Here is a 19,341-nt window from a genome sequence, read left to right as displayed (position 1 = left end):
CCAATGAAGGACAGATTGGTGAGGAAGTAGTACTTGGGGGTGTGGAGGTGAGAGTACACCCTGATCACCAGCAGGATGAGGAGGTTCCCCAGCACAGTAAGCACATAAACCACCAGGAAGACTCCAAAGAGCAGGGCGTCCAGAGCTGGGACATGGGGAAGGTCCATGAGGATGAACGCTGTCATGAGTTGGACATTTCTTCTCACCCTTCATCTCTCTCCCCCCACTGGGATATAAAGAGCATCCAGCATGTAGCAGTTAATTGAGAACTGATAACCCATTCTCTATGTGGAAACTGCATCAACCATGGTAGATAATTCTACAGTTATCCTGGCCTTCACTGTTACAAAGCTTCTTTCATAAAGATGAAGTAATTTTCCAATCTTTCTCTCTCTCTCTCTCTCTCTGTTACTCACACACAAGCACACATAAATAGAGACCCACATGCAGAAGAAAGTAGAAGAAACACACTGTATTAGATTTTCACTGATATATTAAAAATGACCATAAACGGTGGCATAAAGCATGGAAATTTATTATTTCGCCCTCTCTGTGGGTCAGGTCAGTTGGACCCTCTGCTTACGGTCTCAGCAGGTTTTAATCAGTATATCAGCCAGAGGCTGCAATTTCATTTGAGGCTTGGGATCATCCTCCAAGATTATTGTTTTTGGTGCGATTCAGTTCCTTACAGTTTTAGGACTGAGGTCCCAGTTTTCCTGTTGGTTGTTGGCAGGGCATATCACTCTCAGCTTATAGAAGCCATCCTAGATCCTAGGATCCTTCTACAATGTGACAGCTTACTTCTTTAATACCAGCAAGAAAATCTCTCTCCAGTTTGCTCTGCTAATGTATTATGTAATATAATGGAATCAGTGGAGTGAAATCCTGTCATTTTCCCAAGTCCCACCCACACTAAGGGGACAGTGATTATATAGGGAGGATATACAACGAAAGTGGTCTAGGGGATCTGTGAGGTTATTTTGAATTCTACCCATCACATTTTATTCTAAGAATTTACTTTTTGGTAGCAGTTAATATTTCAAAAGTTTACAGTATACCAAATTCATCTCTAGTTTCCTCACATATTACTTGGTATTACTAGCCTCACTTAACTGACTGAGAAGTTATAAGTATTAAATAAGATGAAACATGTAAAGTACTTAGCACTGTGTCTGGCAGGTGATAACCGCTCGATAAATGACAGTGAGTCATGAAACATTATGCCTCACAGCAGTATTACAGAACTGCCATTTTTGATCACGGAGAGTAAGAAAATACATATATCTTATTATTATCCTATTATGATTAGTTTTCTCAATTTCAAAGCTAGATTTTGAGGAAGGATTCATTCCTGCTACTGCTACTGGTGCCCCCATTCCTGCCTCTTTTTAAAAGGGTGTCTCTCAAGTCTCTCAGATCAGGTAAGGATCTTAGCACAACTCATAGTGAGATTTCCCACAACCTCTCAAATGACCCAGAAAATACCAGGCTTCATACATGACTCCCCTCCTGTTTCTCTTACACTTCACCATGCCCCAAGAGGCTCCAGAAACATGACTTTCATATGTGCTCTCCCAACTACAACCTACTAGGTATCACACATACCTCTATCCCAGATGTCTAAATATTTTCTAATATTGATTTTGTTAGAGAACATGTTTTGCCCCTACCATTCTCCCCTACTCTACATGCTCATAAACCTAGGAAAATGTTCTTATAAGAGAAGACAATTCCATCAAATCTATGTTTCTTATTTAATAGCTACCACCTGAGACAGGGAAAATGAAACCAAAGCAGGAGGGAAGACATATGTTGGCTTGATGTCGAAAAAAGTTGGTATTCTATACAATTAAAATTGAAGCAGAAATTAGATTTTAACTGAATACAATATATCATCTTAGTTCAGAATTTTTATTAATAGTTTATGGGAAAATACTATAAAACTGTTTCACCAATACAAAAGAAACCAGGATCTCTGCTCTTAGTAGAGCTGAGATACAATGTGTCCTATCTTTAAGGTATGTGACTTAAGCTACATTAAAGTCAGATTTTTTCAAATATGAGAATAAATAAAAGGGATAGGATTATTGAAATCATCAACATAGATATTAGAACTTACAAAAATAAAACAAATACAACTACTGCACCAGGAGGACCCAATCCCTAAGATAGCCTCATATTCCAATTTGATGAAATATGAAATTTTTTTTTTTTTAGGCTTTATAATTTTACCTTTTTTTTTAAAATTATACTTTAAGTTTTAGGGTACATGTGCACATTGTGCAGGTTAGTTACATATGTATACATGTGCCATGCTGGTGCACTGCACCCACTAACTCGTCATCTAGCATTAGGTATATCTCCCGATGCTATCCCTCTCCCCTCCCCCCTCCCCCCACCCCACAACAGTCCCCAGAGTGTGATATTCCCCTTCCTGTGTCCATGTGATCTCATTGTTCAATTCCCACCTATGAGTGAGAATATGCAGTGTTTGGTTTTTTGTTCTTGTGATAGTTTACTGAGAATGATGATTTCCAATTTCATCCATGTCCCTACAAAGGACATGAACTCATCATTTTTTATGGCTGCATAGTATTCCATGGTGTATATGTGCCACATTTTCTTAATCCAGTCTATCATTGTTGGACATTTGGGTTGGTTCCAAGTCTTTGCTATTGTGAATAGTGCCGCAATAAACATACGTGTGCATGTGTCTTTATAGCAGCATGATTTACAGTCCTTTGGGTATATACCCAGAAATGGGATGGCTGGGTCAAATGGTATTTCCAGTTCTAGATCCCTGAGGAATCGCCACACTGACTTCCACAATGGTTGAACTAGTTTACAGTCCCACCAACAGTGTAAAAGTGTTCCTATTTCTCCACATCCTCTCCAGCACCTGTTGTTTCCTGACTTTTTAATGATTGCCATTCTAACTGGTGTGAGATGGTATCTCATTGTGGTTTTGATTTGCATTTCTCTGATGGCCAGTGATGGTGAGGATTTTTTCATGTGTTTTTTGGCTGCATAAATGTCTTCTTTTGAGAAGTGTCTGTTCATGTCCTTTGCCCACTTTTTGATGGGGTTGTTTGTTTTTTTCTTGTAAATTTGTTTGAGTTCATTGTAGATTCTGGATATTAGCCCTTTGTCAGATGAGTAGGTTGTGAAAATTTTCTCCCATTTTGTAGGTTGCCTGTTCACTCTGATGGTAGTTTCTTTTGCTGTGCAGAAGCTCTTTAGTTTAATTAGATCCCATTTGTCAATTGTAGCTTTTGTTGCCATTGCTTTTGGTGTTTTAGACATGAAGTCCTTGCCCATGCCTATGTCCTGAATGGCAATGCCTAGGTTTTCTTCTAGGGTTTTTATGGTTTTAGGTCTAACATTTAAGTCTTTAATCCATCTTGAATTGATTTTTGTATAAGGTGTAAGGAAGGGATCCAGTTTCAGCTTTCTACATATGGCTAGCCAGTTTTCCCAGCACCATTTATTAAATAGGGAATCCTTTCCCCATTGTTTGTTTTTCTCAGGTTTGTCAAAGATCAGATAATTGTAGATATGCGATGTTATTTCTGAGGGCTCTGTTCTGTTCCATTGATCTATATCTCTGTTTTGGTACCAGTACCATGCTGTTTTGGTTACTGTAGCCTTGTAGTATAGTTTGAAGTCAGGTAGTGTGATGCCTCCAGCTTTGTTCTTTTGGCTTAGGATTGCTTTGGCGATGTGGGCTCTTTTTTGGTTCCATATGAACTTTAAAGTAGTTTTTTCCAATTCTGTGAAGAAAGTCATTGGTAGCTTGATGGGGATGGCATTGAATCTGTAATTTACCTTGGGCAGTATGGCCATTTTCACAATATTGATTCTTCCTACCCGTGAGCATGGAATGTTCTTCCATTTGTTTGTATCCTCTTTTATTTCATTGAGCAGTGGTTTGTAGTTCTCCTTGAAGAGGTCCTTCACATCCCTTGTAAGTTGGATTCCTAGGTATTTTATTCTCTTTGAAGCAATTGTGAATGGGAGTTCACTCATGATTTGGCTCTCTGTCTGTTGTTGGTGTATAAGAATGCTTGTGATTTTTGTACATTGATTTTGTATCCTGAGACTTTGCTGAATTTGCTTATCAGCCTAAGGAGATTTTGGGCTGAGACAATGGGGTTTTGTAGATATACAATCATGTCATCTGCAAACAGGGACAATTTGACTTCCTTTTTTCCTAATTGAATACCCTTTATTTCCTTCTCCTGCCTGATTGCCCTGGCCAGAACTTCCAACACTATGTTGAATAGGAGTGGTATCTCTCAGACCACAGTGCAATCAAACTAGAAGTCAGGATTAAGAATCTCACTCAAAACCGCTCAACTACGTGGAAACTGAACAACCTGCTCCTGAATGACTACTGGGTACATAACGAAATGAAGGCAGAAATAAAGATGTTCTTTGAAACCAACGAGAACAAAGACACAACATACCAGAATCTCTGGGACGCATTCAAAGCAGTGTGTAGAGGGAAATTTATAGCACTAAATGCCCACAAGAGAAAGCAGGAAAGATCCAAAATTGACACCCTAACATCACAATTAAAAGAACTAGAAAAGCAAGAGCAAACACATTCAAAAGCTAGCAGAAGGCAAGAAATAACTAAAATCAGAGCAGAACTGAAGGAAATAGAGACAAAAAAAACCCTTCAAAAAATTAATGAATCCAGGAGCTGGTTTTTTGAATGGATCAACAAAATTGATAGACCGCTAGCAAGACTAATATAGAAAAAAAGAGAGAAGAATCAAATAGACGCAATAAAAAATGATAAAGGGGATATCACCACCGATCCCACAGAAATACAAACTACCATCAGGGAATACTACAAACACCTCTATGCAAATAAACTAGAAAATCTAGAAGAAATGGATAAATTCCTGGACACATACACTCTCCCAAGACTAAACCAGGAAGAAGTTGAATCTCTGAATAGACCAATAACAGGAGCTGAAATTGTGGCAATAATCAATAGCTTACCAACCAAAAAAAGTCCAGGACCAGATGGATTCACAGCCGAATTCTACCAGAGGTACAAGGAGGAACTGGTACCATTCCTTCTGAAACTATTCCAATCAATAGAAAAAGAGGGTATCCTCCCTAACTCATTTTATGAGGCCAGCATCATTCTGATACCAAAGCCAGGCAGAGACACAACAAAAAAAGAGAATTTTAGACCAATATCCTTGATGAACATTGATGCAAAAATCCTCAATAAAATACTGGCAAACCGAATCCAGCAGCACATCAAAAAGCTTATCCACCATGATCAAGTGGGCTTCATCCCTGGGATGCAAGGCTGGTTCAATATACACAAATCAATAAATGTAATCCAGCATATAAACAGAGCCAAAGACAAAAACCACATGATTATCTCAATAGATGCAGAAAAAGCCTTTGACAAAATTCAACAACCGTTCATGCTAAAAACTCTCAATAAATTAGGTATTGATGGGACGTATTTCAAAATAATAAGAGCTATCTATGACAAACCCACAGCCAATATTATACTGAATGGGCAAAAACTGGAAGCATTCCCTTTAAAAACTGGCACAAGACAGGGAAATATGAAAATTTTAATCATGTGAAGTTCAAGATAGCCTGAGACTTTAAGACGAGTGTCAATGAGTGGGGTCAATGTTTGATTTGCTCATTTATGCTGTAGCAACTTAGACCCTATTTGTAGATCCTTAATTACTTTATCTGTCTATCTATCTATCTATAGATAATCACTCTATCTATCTATCTATCTATCTATCTATCTATCTATCTATGAAGAGAGACTAGATTACCAAAGTTAGGATGAATGCTAACAATTTCCAAGTAACATTGTTCTACATGGAACTTGAAGATGAAGAGAAACAGGAAAAATATGAGTTAAATCTGCCCCTTTAAGAACTCACCTTACAGTATGTGATTCATTTCAATAATAAAACTCATCAGAATTTTTTCTCAAAAGTTTTTACTTTCTATACCCTATGTTCAGGCACTAGTTTGAAAATTATCACTCAAAGAACAGATACACAGTGTTGAGAAAGAGTGGTCCATTTCTACACAGGGACCAAACTAGTTGAAGTGCAGGGAACTGAACTTAATTTGTGTTTCACAGGCTGGGATTTCTCTTGGGCTTTCAGATTCCCTTGATGAACACAAAAACAATAGGAAGAGACCAATAAGAGGTTCTTCATCAGCATGCACGTAATTCCTTAGTGTTTCTTATTTGAACTCTCCTGAGAACAGCACATGCCTTCCTGTAACTAATATTTATACCTAAGAGGAAGGAAAGACTTACCGTTTTCCCTCACCAATGATTGAGAAACACTCACAACTGCTTGCTCTCAACTTAAAATTTTCCAGAATCCATAATGGTCCTCACTTGTTGGCACTCTCCAGCTCTGCATCACTCTCTCATTCATCATCTTTGAATAGTGGTTCAAAAGATCCAAATTCCCAAATATTTTTTTGTTGTTTAGACTTTCAGAATGACTTTTCCCAAAGAAATACCTAATCTAATTATTTCCCGATTGTATAAGTAATCATTAGATATTATTGCTGTCATAATTTTCATTGCTTTTACACACACGAGTAAATACATATTATTTTATAAGAGTATGATATAGAACCCTATCACATGTGTATGACAAGTGTATCTCCTTTTGTGAATTAGCTGTTCAGAACTTCATAAATTTATTATTTCTTCCTTTTAATAGTCTTTTCTTATTGATTTTTCTGAACCTTTAGGAAACAAAAACATTAATTCATCGTTTTATTATAAGGTAAAATGTACTTTCAAATTTGTTTTTTAAATATTTTTTCTATAAATGTTTTCTAGTGTTCTAGAATATTTAATCAATGGCTCATCAAGTCACCATGCGACCTGAACTGCCTGTTATAAACTGGGTGCTTTCTGACCCATATAGTCATAAAGTGGTTTGTGCACAGAAACATCCCATAAACAAATGGAAATGATATATACATGATCGGGCTCAAGCAGGTCTTGAAGGCACAAGCAAGTTACATGAAGCAGTAACTCAAGTGCCCATGGTCTCCACTCCTGCCACCCTGCCTTCTCTCCCCCAGCCTACACCAATGGCCTCATGGGGAGTTCCCTATGATCAGTTGACAGAGGAAGAAAAGACTAGGGCCTGGTTCACAGATGGTCCTGCACGATATGCAGGCATCACCTGAAAGTGGACAGCTGCAGCACTACAGCCTCTTTCTAGGACATCCATGAAGAACAGCAGTGAAGGGAAATGTTCCCAGTGGGCAGAACTTCAAGCAGTGGAGAAGGAGAAATGGCCAGATATGCAATTACATACTGATTCATGGGCTGCAGCCAATGGTTTGGCTGGATGGTCAGGGACTTGGAGGAGGCATGAATTGAAAATTGGTGACAAAGAAGTTTGGAGAAGAGGTATGTGGATGGACCTCTCTGAGTGGTCAAAAAATGTGGGGATATTTGTGTCCCATGTGAGTGCTCACCAATGGGTGAGCTCAGCAGAGGTGGATTTTAATAATCAAGTGGATAGGATGACCTGTTCTGTGGACACCACTCACCCTCCTTCCCCAGGCACTCTGTCATCGCCCAATGGGCCCATGAACCAAGTGGCCATGGTGGCAGGGATGGAGGTTACGCATGGGCTTAACAACATGGACTTCCACTCGCCAAGGCTGACCTGGCTATGGCCACTGCTGAGTGCCCAATTTGCTGGCAGCAGAGACCAACAATGAGCCCTCAATATGGCACCATTCCTTCAGGTGATCAGCCAGCTACCTGGTGGAAGGTTGATTAAATTGAATTTCTTCCATAATGGAAAGGACAGAGGTTTGTCCTCACTGGAATAGACACTCCAGATATGGGTTTGCCTATCCTGCACGGAGTGCTTCTGCCAAGACTACTATCTGTGGACTCATGGAATGCCTAATCGACCATCATGGTATTCTACAGAGTATTGCCTCTGACCAAGGCACTCACTTTACGGCTAAAGAAGTACATCAGTGGGCTTGTGATCATGGAATTCACTGGTCTTACCATGTTCCTCATCATTCTGAAGCAGCTGGATTGAAAGAAAGGTGGAATGGCCTTTTGGAAGTCACAATTATAACACCAACTAGGTGACAATACTTTGCCAGGCTGGGGCAGTAAGGTTATAAAGAAAATCAAGGGAAGGTTAACAGACATTTCAGGAACATCATCTCTGGTAGGGAGAGAAGAGGCTGTAGGGGATAAAAGTACAAAAATAAATTCATTTAATGGTTTTGCAACATTTTATTATCAAATTGGATCCTGATTACACATTTTATTATTATATATGTATATATGTATGTATGAATATGTGGGTATGTATTCACATGTAAAAATTGTTTGCATATAACATATTTTGTATTTGGAAATTTGGACAAAAGCATTAATCAGTGAATATCACTGTGCTAGTGACTGTACTGACATATTCCAATAAAAACACATCTAGATCAGGAGATATAATATTAGTGGCTACCAAGTTAACTTACAATTCCCGGTCATTCTTCACCTATCAAACTGCTGAGTTAAATGGAAATGTGATAAAAATTTACATCCTGAATCTTTTAAGACGTTGATAGTGGTATTAATCTCAGTGAGCTGCCCTAAAGGTGCAGTAGTTTTTATGACTCTTTTACTGGAAATTGGAATACCCAGGGGCTTCCATATGCCCCTCTCTATCGAAACGGCCCCTACTTATTTCCAGGTCAGGGAATCAACACAGAGATTCTCTCAGCTGCTAAGAACATCAATTCCAACTTCACACTCCTAAACTAGGAAATAAGGTCAGAGTAATTCGACATTCTACTAAAGTGGACTTGGTTCCAAACTCCATTCATTACCTCACAAAGATAGAGTTCAATAAATTTAAAATGGTCTGGATATTTTCCCTGACTATTTAATCCATGGAAGGGAGACAGATCCATCCGAGGAAGGCCAGGAAGAATATTCATAGCACATGCTTGTGTTGTTACTGTAGAGAATACCCACTCTGCTTTTAAATGACACTGACTCAGTAAACTGACTCAACCAGGGAACTGGTCAATGGCATTGACACTCATGGTGGCTTAATTTTGGCCTCTATTTATGAGACCTGATATAATTTTGTTATATTAAGCAAAAAGGAAGGGCTTTCAGGTTTGTCAAAATTCTTTGTTGGTTGGTCCATTTAGACTACACAGTGCTCTTATTGTTCACTCTAATAACTCTCTCCACTTCTCCTCTGGTAGTTTAGTCCCACTACTTATGATCCGTCAATCGTCATAACGTTGAGAAGTTCATTTCAACTTTATCCGTCTACTAGTATCCTTGGCCCCTAATGTTTCCTTCCTCAATGTAATTTTTAGATACTTGGTAAAGGGAGTAAGTTTCTTGCTCTTTCAGGGAATATGGGTTACACACAAGTAGACAAGTGGCACTTGATAAATCTACTTCTATATATTTGGTTTACCAAGCCATTAGATTTCCGTCCCTGTACCTTAACTTTATTTAATGTAAGCTACTGTTGAGCCTAAGTGTCAATCAACCAATCAGTAAGTAAATAACATAAGACTACTATTATCTGAGCAAGCTGGTACATTGGATGCAGAACGTCTGGGAAACACACTCATGTTGAGAATGCATACAAATCTTCAATGGCACTCCTATGTTTGTTGCAGCACTGTTCACAATAGTCAAGATTTGGAAGCAACCTAAGCGTTCATCAACAGATGAATGAATAAAGAAAATGTGGTACATATACACAAGGAAGTGGTATTCAGCCATAAACAAGAATGAGATCCTGTGATTTGCAACAACATGGATGGAACTGGAGATCATTATGTCAAGTGAAATAAGCCACGCATGGAAAGACAAACATCACATGTTCTCATTTATTTTGGGGAGCTAAAAATCAAACGCATTAAACTCATGGACACAGAGAGTAGAAGGATGGTTACCAGAGGCTAGGAAGAGTAATGGGGGAATTGGGCAGGAAGTGTGGATGGTTAATGGGTACAAAAAATAGTTAGAAAGAAGGAATAAGACCTACTACTTGAAAGCACAGTTGGGTGACTACAGTCAAGAATAACTTAATTGTACATTACAAAATAACTTAAAGAGTGTAATTGGATTGTTTGTAACTCAGAGGATAAATGCTTTAGGGGATAGATTAAAAAATGATGAAAAAACTTTTTCAGAATTTATTTTCATCAGACAAAAATTAATGTGGGAAAGGGGGTGGACTAGGGAGGGAGGAAGGGCATCTGAGATGTGTGACTGAAGAAAGCTCTTTCTTGGAGCAGCACCTTGGATCTGGAAGCAACATAGGAATAGCCTCATCAGAAAGGGAAGTAGAGACCAATTTTTCTGGCTATGAAGATTCTATGTGCAGTTCGGAATCAGGGCACTGCATCATTCAAATCTTGCCACTAATCTCCTTTGCATTTTAGAGTCCTGTTCTTTTTAAATTATTTCCTAATTTTACATGAGAACCCTGGAAAAATAAATTCATCTGATATTATAATTAAGAATCTACATTCCAAAGATATGTGTTGGGCTGGGAGCGGTGGCTCACGCCTGTAATCCCAGCACTTTGGGAGGCCGAGGCGGGAGGATCACGAGGTCAAGAGATTGAGACCATCCTGGCCAACAGGGTGAAACCCCGTCTCCACTAAAAATACAAAAATCAGCTGGGCGTGGTGGTGCATGCCTGTAGTCCCAGCTACTTGGGAGGCTGGAGCAGGAGAATTGCTTGAACCCGGGAGGCAGAGGTTGCAGTGAGCTGAGATCATGCCACTGCACTCCAGCCTGGTGACAGAGTGAGACTCCATCTCAAAAAAAACCAAACCAAAACAAAACATATTGTTTTTGCTATTTCAGCCAGTGGCCACAACAAAATGAGACATTATTTTATCACAATCACTGAATGTCCCTGGGCTTCCGTAAATCCTTTATCTGAAAATGGCAGATTTGAGACTCTCAGACCCTTCCTGTAAGCCGCTACTTGCATTAGAAATTGCCATCCCATTCCAAAATAACTTAAATTTTTTATGCCCTTCCTAGGTATAAGCAGAAAATAAATTTACTAATATGATACGTAAAATCACCAGGAGAGGTAGAGAACCAATGACCCCATTCCAACTGTTAGTGTCCCACCCTTTCACAGTAAATGTCTTAACTACCACAAAAGAAACGTAGTAAGTATGTGTATTTAACCTACATTGCAAATCATTAACTTAACTAGATTATCCCCAGTTCTATAAGAGATAGCAGATTCTGCTCAGACAGTTATAATAATAATCTGGTTCTCTGTCCATGTATTAAGTTAGAAATTTAAAACCTGAGGACTGTGATTTTAAGATCTTCATTACAGATAAGCAGTCAACACCCAACAGTCCTTGTTTTCCATGTGTTCTTCTAAATGATCTATTACACCAGACATCCAGGCCAGAAAACCTTCCTAATGCAAATGTCTTCAACTCGGGCGACCACAATTAATACTTAACATTAACTCTTCTGATGGGCATCCAATGTCATCAGCTACCAATGGCCTTCCTCAATTTCTATTCAAATCCTCACTCACCACTTTCAAATCTACCCAAGTCAGTCAAACCTACATTATCGTTCGTTCAAGGTTTTCTCACCCGATACCCCTTCTGGTTCAAAACACCCCACAGAGGATAACATGCATCTGGCTAGTGTCTCCACTCTCTGGACCTTGAAATGTCTTGTATGATTCTCCTCTGGCTCTTGTGACCTTTTGACCCCCTGTTCTCACTGTCTCTTTTTTTGCTCACTGGCTACAATCTCCCTGCCTGTCCTGTGCTGTGACTTAGATAAAGATGGAGCAGTTCCCTTACCAAAAAATGAGACCAACTTTAGGGAAATTCATAGGTTACTTTTGATCTGCCACTACAGTTTTTTCCCACACATTGTGTACTCTCATGTACTAACTTTGGTAGTGTCATGATAATTCTCATATCTGCTCAATCCCCTTTTCTGTCAATCTATGAATATACCATTTGAGAGAAGCCTATGGGTATCATTTAGCCAGGTACCTACGGTCTTACCTGGCATAACCTCAACCTCAAATCATTTTTACTTCATTTTCAATTTCTCCTCTATCATCGTCTTCTTTTGGTAAGGTTTCCGGTGACTGTGAGTCTCAGTCTATAATTCTTAACCCATAACAAGATCTTCATGTACTCCCACAAACCCAATCAAAACCCTTTGTTTCTTCCAGAATATCTTACCCACTGACCTGTTCATTAGCTCATTCTACTTCCAACTCTGAGGCCCACTGACCTGTTCATTCAATCATTTTCCTTCCAAATCTGAAGGTTTTTTTCCCCAATCTCATAAGTCTCAGATGTCCTTCCCCTCTCTACCTAGTTCCCTTCTTTCCCTTTTCCTTTCCCCTTTTCCTTCCCCCTTTCCTTCCTTCCTTCCCTCCCTCCCTTCCTTCCTTTGTCCTTTCCTCCCTCCCTCTCTCCCTCCCTCCCTCCCTCCCTTCCTTCCTTCCTTCCTTCCCCCAGTTATTCTACCTAAAATATGCTTACTGATAGCTTATTATCATATGCTGCGCACCATGGCACATTATGTACTAAAACCATGCCTCACTCACAGATTTTATGCTGTAGTCCTAAGGCTTTTAGCACTAGACCTGGCTGCAAAGCTGACCTTTTGGAAAAAGATACCCTCCCCTTGTTTCACCCCTCCAACTACTCTACCCTTCACCTCCACATGCCTCCCCACATTGCCCCAAAAGAGGAACTAACAAATATTTTTGTCAGTTGCAGGGTATTTTATTGATCCATTCATGGGAATTGTCAAGTTTATTGTTTTAAGCAAATGGATTAATTAAATATTTGATCCCAGTTGAGGGTGGTATCTTTACCTGTTTCTCCTTCTGCTTGGCCTGAGAGGGCAAGGGAACTGGATCTGCCCCCATTTGGATAAAACTGAGCCATTTATTTTTAATTTCCTTTTCTCCCATCTTTTTTCTCTTCTGCTTCAAAAGTAGATGATGATAGCTCCTTTTTGCAAGAAGTCTCCCCACCCTTTCCATGTCCTTATCCACATAGAAAATCAAATGGAAAACAAAAAGAGGTCTAGGGTAAAGAACAACCACTATGGCTTCCTACTGTAGATTAAAGGCCTTTCCTAACTTCCCAAGGTCAAGCATCCACATTGGAATTTGGAACCAAAGCTTCAGTTTGTAATCATGTATTCCTTTGTCTTGTATTTATCTATGTAAATATACACAGTATTCCCATTAGCGACATCACAGAACAGGAGAACTCTCAGTGAGAAGGGACGATTAGGTGTTTGGAGTCTTAAGTCTCTTCCATCTTCCTTTCTAAATGTAGACTTCCCTATTAGCAGAACCCTAAATCTAATTTAAACTCAACATCATATTCGTGCAGTAGGAACATGTAGTAATACAAACTAAGATAGTTAATGCTGACCTTATATGATTTCTTAAGTGGGAAATGGCTTGTCCAAAAAACAGAGCAAGTGCAATGTTGTGTTTCATAATACGCTACTTAAACATCACAAACCAGCAATGACTCAAAGTAAGCAATTAAAACATATTCAGCACCAGACAAGAAGTATTTTAACAACTATTTACTGAGCTATAGTTTGCCTAGCACTAGTTCAGAACTATAAGCTCCTCTATTCTCAGAGTTGGGTAAATTGTACAATTTATTTATACAGACTCATATGAGATTTTATCCATTAACTAAGCTGTATGAGCTTTTATCTTTGGAAAAGTCCTTTCGCTTTAGAACTCGGTTTTTTCATGTATAAAATGGAGATGCACTCTGGGTCATTTATCTAAAGCTCCAACCTAAGTGTGTTTGACTTTTGAGGATTGCTACATTTTTCATATTCCTTCTAGCTGAGTCTCCTGTTTGCATACTAAGTGATCTAAACAGTTCTGCCCAAAATAGTATTGCCTGTCCTAATGCAAAGTTCTAGTAATTTACTCCTTCTGAGTTAAATTCATAGGGTATGTTTAAAGCAATTAACATATGGCATTTATTTAGTACCTGTGGCTTTTAAATTATTTCAAATTGTATCCCCATGCTTTTATAAGTGAGTAAATCATCATTATCTCTATAGCGAGAAAACTAAAACCCAGAGAAATGGAAGGGGCCTCCTGATTCCTGATCAAGTGCATGCTTTTAGCAGGATCCTATGCTACAGGGCCACCACTAGCAACTAAGCGAACTTCCTCAAGTGGTACTGGCTTTGCCATTAACAAAGCCCACTGCAATTTATTTCCCTGTAAGTTAATTGCCCGTGAAGGGCAAAGCAGAAGTGATGTCAGCCCCCTGTCTCCCACCCTACAGGGACTAGAGGAAGAAAAAAGCTGCCTGCCAGAAAGTGAGACTCTAGGGGTCAGGGCCTAGGAATGCCACTGCCAACAGCTTCAAATGGGCTACAAATGGGAAGGGGGAGCCCAGGGAAGCATACAGAAAGAGGGCAATGACATAAGCAAGAAGGGGCATGTCAAAGGCAAAGACAAGGAAACGTATTGAGTTCAAAAAGGAGCCTCCATGAAGAACAGTAAAGAGCATGGAGAAGCTGAGGGAAGCAGCAGACGATGGCCTCACAGTAGATTCCCAGCCAGGTAGTGGTCTCCTTTTGTTTTCCATTTGATTAAATGCATGTTAGAGATGCTGGGAACATGGAAGGCACATTAGATCCTCCTAATGGCATTATGCTTTACAAATACCTGGGGAGGGGTGAGTCTTTATATTCTGCTTACCAAAGGCCAGTCTCCCTCTTGGAGTTTCCTGAGACACATGTGTTTCAGGGTCTACCTTAAGCTTAGTTCAGTTCAAACAGGGTTTGAAATGGCCAAATGAAGCTAGTATATGGCTACTAATGTCCTTTTATTCCCAAGACTTCTTGTGAAAATTGCTTCTTTTCCCCTTACAGAGAAGAACATATCACATGCTGATACTATAATGTGATATTAACTAAAATGTATACACCAAGTAACTGGAGTAGTTTTAGTTATTAATGGGTAAAGCAGGGTATTTTGCTCTCTCCAGGGATAAATAATATTATTTCTCTGTAGAGAAAATAAATTATAAAAGTGAATGAAAACTGAGATGTCAAAGTAGCTAGATGGCAAGGAAAAAAATTATAGTACAGAAGAGAATTGGGACTAGGAGAAATATTGATTTTTCTTTGTGTAAGAACAAAATTTAAAACGGGAATTGATATAGATGCAAAAGAGATTGATGTTTCTTTTTTGGTTAGAAATCTATACCTACCACACTCCCTCTTTTTTTTTTAAATGAGAAACTGAGACTAGAAATTTAAAGAGATTTATCCAAAATAATATAGCTCATAAGTAGTGATGGTACTGAAATTCTTAAGATTTTGAAAGTCAGAATACAAGATCTAACTGATATTCTTCTAGATTCAGCGTCTAAATTAATAGACTGATCCAGGCAGAGGGAAATGCCTTCGCTCAATACTATTTGAGAATCTTTCTGTGAAAGGTATGCTACAAATGGGATGAAAAGAAAGATGAGACAAAGCCCCTGTAGGAGCTCACACAGCCTAACGAAGAAATTAGACACAGGCACAGGGTAAATTTCAGCATGCTCATAGTAAGCCTATCATAGAAACGTGACTGGAGTACTGTGGAGGCCGTGAAAAACGAGTGGCCATTTGGAGGAAAGAGAGCAAAGGCTTTACTGAGTAGATGACATCTGAATGGGATTTTGAAAGGTCAGTGGAAACTTTTCAGACATCAGAGGAGCAAAGCCATTCTAGATTAAAGGGGCTACTGTATAAGGAAACAGAAAATGTTTGGTTAAAGCACAGTTATGGGATGGAGTGCTGAGAGGAGGCTGGAGAAGTAGGTCAACACAACCACACCAGTCAATTTGCACTTTCCCCTTGGGCAATGTGGTATCATTGTGATTACCAATGTTGGTAATCAAAGAATTGCCTAGGAAATCACTAAGAATTGCCCCAGAAGTTGTTTCAAAATAGATTTTATAGCTACCTTCGGATAAATGATACAGCTTCTATGCAGTTTAAACTCTTATTTAGGGGGACCAACGGTTTCGGTTTAACAGGGACTCTTTTAGGTTTAGCACAGAAAGTCCCAACCCTGGAAATTGCTCAGTCCTCAGCAAACTTAATTTTACTGAGAAGTGTAGTCTGTGTGGCGCTAAAGATTGAGAGGGTTTGATGAGGGATGCGAGGCAATCCACAGTGTAGAGGGGAGAGAAGTAGTCAGAGGGCAGGCAGCTGCAACTGCAGCTGCCTCACCCACCACGAGCCCAGCTGGAGCCCTATTTCCTTCCACATCCTCTGAAGCCTTCTGAGAGATTCAGTGTTGTCCCTGAACCTTCTTGAAGGTGACACGCCATTTGGATATTTGCCTCCAATTTGTGAACAGACTATTAGAGTAAATACTGATAGAAGGGGCCGGGCGCAGTGGCTCGTGCCTGTAATCCCAGCACTTTGGGAGGCCGAGGTGGGGCGATCACGAGGTCAATAGATCGAGACCATCCTGGCCAACATGGTTAAACCCCGTCTCTACTAAAAATACAAAAAATAGCTGGGCGTGGTGGTGTGGGCCTGTAATCCCAGCTACTGGGGAGGCTGACAGGAGAATTGCTTGAACCCGGGAGGTGGAGGTTGCAGTGAGCCGAGATTGTGCCACTGCACTCCAGCCTGGCAATAGAGCAAAACTCTGTCTCAAAAAAAAAAAAAAATGTTGATGGAAGTAAAGTGACACTAGGAAGAACACCTCGCATTGCTCTCCGTTACTTTCCTGATTTCTCCCTGACATTTGGCGGGTCCCATTCACCAGTAATCCTGGGAGGAGAAGCCCTTTGTGAAGCTGCTCCAAATTTGCAGGGGTGTCATTGAGCACTGAACAACTCGCTAGAAACCATAGGTTCACTTCAGACCAGAGCCACACATGCAAAGACGGAATTTGTCTAACAATACGAGATTACAACATATATTTGATGAAAAATCATAGCTAATGTTGATTGAGTGCTACTGTAAATTGTGTGAATTAATTGAATCTTTACAACAATCCTATGAAGTAGACACTATTATTGTCCCCACTTATAATTGTAAAAACATATTAAAAATGTGATTACCAATGAGTATAAGTGAACTAGATCTTTGAACCCAGTAAGACTTCACAGGCCGTACTCATAAGATACAATATATAGTGCCCTACTGTATGGGTGTACAGGTAGATGGATGAGTGGATAGACGGATGGATGGACAGATGGACGGATGGACAAATGGACTCTACTTTCCAGAAGTAGAGAGAAAAAAAGGCAACCCAGTGCCTTGGGGCTAAGATTTTGTACTGCTTCACCATTCTGAGAGATTTTAAATGACATGTAAATTTTTATATAGATTTTTTGAAAATAGATACTTTTAGCTAAAACTTCAGAGGTTCTGAATGTATTAGGTTCAGTGTGCAGGTCAGATAGTATATATTTTTTTAAACCTGAAAATTTTTTCATTGGGCACACTTAGATAGGAAATATAATCACAACTCTGATGTTCCTAGAAAATCAATAAGATGCAAGCTAACTCTCTGGTATACATATCAGAGATCAAACTGAAGGAAAACAATGGAACAGATCTTCCTTTATCAATTAATTTATCTTTTATATGATTATATTTCTTCTTCCTGATTGGAAAGGAAGATTACTTCTTCTGTGTATGGTCTTTCCTTCATTCTCCTAAATTATGTATACATCATCATTTACCTTTAACGTTGGAGAGAACAACTGTTCCCTGACACCAAGCAGAATCTCAGAATCAGGAGTTGAGGGGGAGTAAGGTGAGAGAATGATAAAGACCAGTAGCAAGAATGAGAGAGAGAAGAGAGAGAGAACGGATAGTTAGATAGATAGATAGATAGATGATAGATAGATAGATAGATAGATAGATAGATAGAATAGATAGATAAGTATCCTTTTCTGTCCTTATTTGGAAGTGACACATAATTGATGTGCTGAGCCTAGAAATGTTAGAGGGGTGTTGAGCATCTCCCTCTGCTACTTCTTTTGACAGATGTGAACAGCAAGGAACTGCAAAGTGGAAACCAGACTTCTGTGTCTCACTTCGTTTTGGTGGGCCTGCACCACCCACCACAGCTGGGAGCGCCACTCTTCTTAGCTTTCCTTGTCATCTATCTCCTCACTGTTTCTGGAAATGGGCTCATCATCCTCACTGTCTTAGTGGACATCCGGCTCCACCGTCCCATGTACTGGTTCCTGTGTCACCTCTCCTTCTTGGACATGACCATTTCTTGTGCTATTGTCCCCAAGATGCTCGCTGGCTTTCTCTTGGGTAGTAGGATTATCTCCTTTGGGGGCTGTGTAATCCAACTATTTTCTTTCCATTTCCTGGGCTGTACTGAGTGCTTCCTTTACACACTTATGGTTTATGACCGTTTCCTTGCCATTTGTAAGCCCTTACACTATGCTACCATCATGACCCACAGAGTCTGTAACTCCCTGGCTTTAGGCACCTGGCTGGGAGGGACCATCCATTCACTTTTCCAAACAAGTTTTGTATTCCGGCTGCCCGTCTGTGGCCCCAATCGGGTCGACTATATCTTCTGTGACATTCCTGCCATGCTGCGTCTAGCCTGCGCTGATACGGCCATCAACGAGCTGGTCACCTTTGCAGACACTGGCTTCTTGGCCCTCACCTGCTTCGTGCTCATCCTCACTTCCTATGGCTATATTGTAGCTGCCATCCTGCGAATTCCGTCAGCAGATGGGCGCCGCAATGCCTTCTCCACGTGTGCTGCCCACCTCACTGTTGTCATTGTTTACTACGTGCCCTGCACCTTCATTTACCTGCGGCCTTGTTCACAGGAGCCCCTGGATGGGGTGGTAGCTGTCTTTTACACTGTCATCACTCCCTTGCTTAACTCCATCATCTACACACTGTGCAACAAAGAAATGAAGACAGCATTACAGAGGCTAGGGGGCCACAAGGAAGTGCAGCCTCACTGACTTCATCCATTACAGACATGCAGGAAACCCTATAATGCAGGGCCCTGGATAGGACACCAAATAAGTGGAAATTTTAAAGCAGAAATAGAAAGAAAGATTCATGCAGAGAATAGAGGACTCCTGGCTGGGAACCCGGAAAGTTCCACATTGTAACCTGTTCTCAAACGTGATTTTCCATATGTCTTTCTTCAGTGCCAATGAAAAGCAGTTAAGGCAACTCAGCAAGGGTGGCACCTTGTTAAAAAGACTCAAGATAAGAAAATGTCTGCATGAAACCTC

General features: G+C 40.0%; 1 protein-coding gene across 1 annotated transcript; it reads left to right on the top strand.

The window, feature by feature from the left end:
- The first annotated feature begins 7,260 nt into the window (after positions 1-7,260).
- Positions 7,261-19,062, top strand: LOC466819 (olfactory receptor 10G6). Its single transcript, XM_063784646.1, has 2 exons — positions 7,261-7,659; positions 18,070-19,062. Exons 1-2 carry the CDS (start codon positions 7,261-7,263, stop codon positions 19,060-19,062), a joined length of 1,392 nt encoding a protein of 463 aa, XP_063640716.1.
- The last annotated feature ends 279 nt before the right edge of the window (positions 19,063-19,341 follow it).

Source organism: Pan troglodytes, chromosome 9 (assembly GCF_028858775.2).
Source record: "Pan troglodytes isolate AG18354 chromosome 9, NHGRI_mPanTro3-v2.0_pri, whole genome shotgun sequence".
In the NCBI taxonomy this organism is placed as follows: Eukaryota; Metazoa; Chordata; class Mammalia; order Primates; family Hominidae; genus Pan; species Pan troglodytes.
Note: the sequence above shows the minus strand (reverse complement) of the source record. Positions and strands in the feature narration are given on the sequence as shown.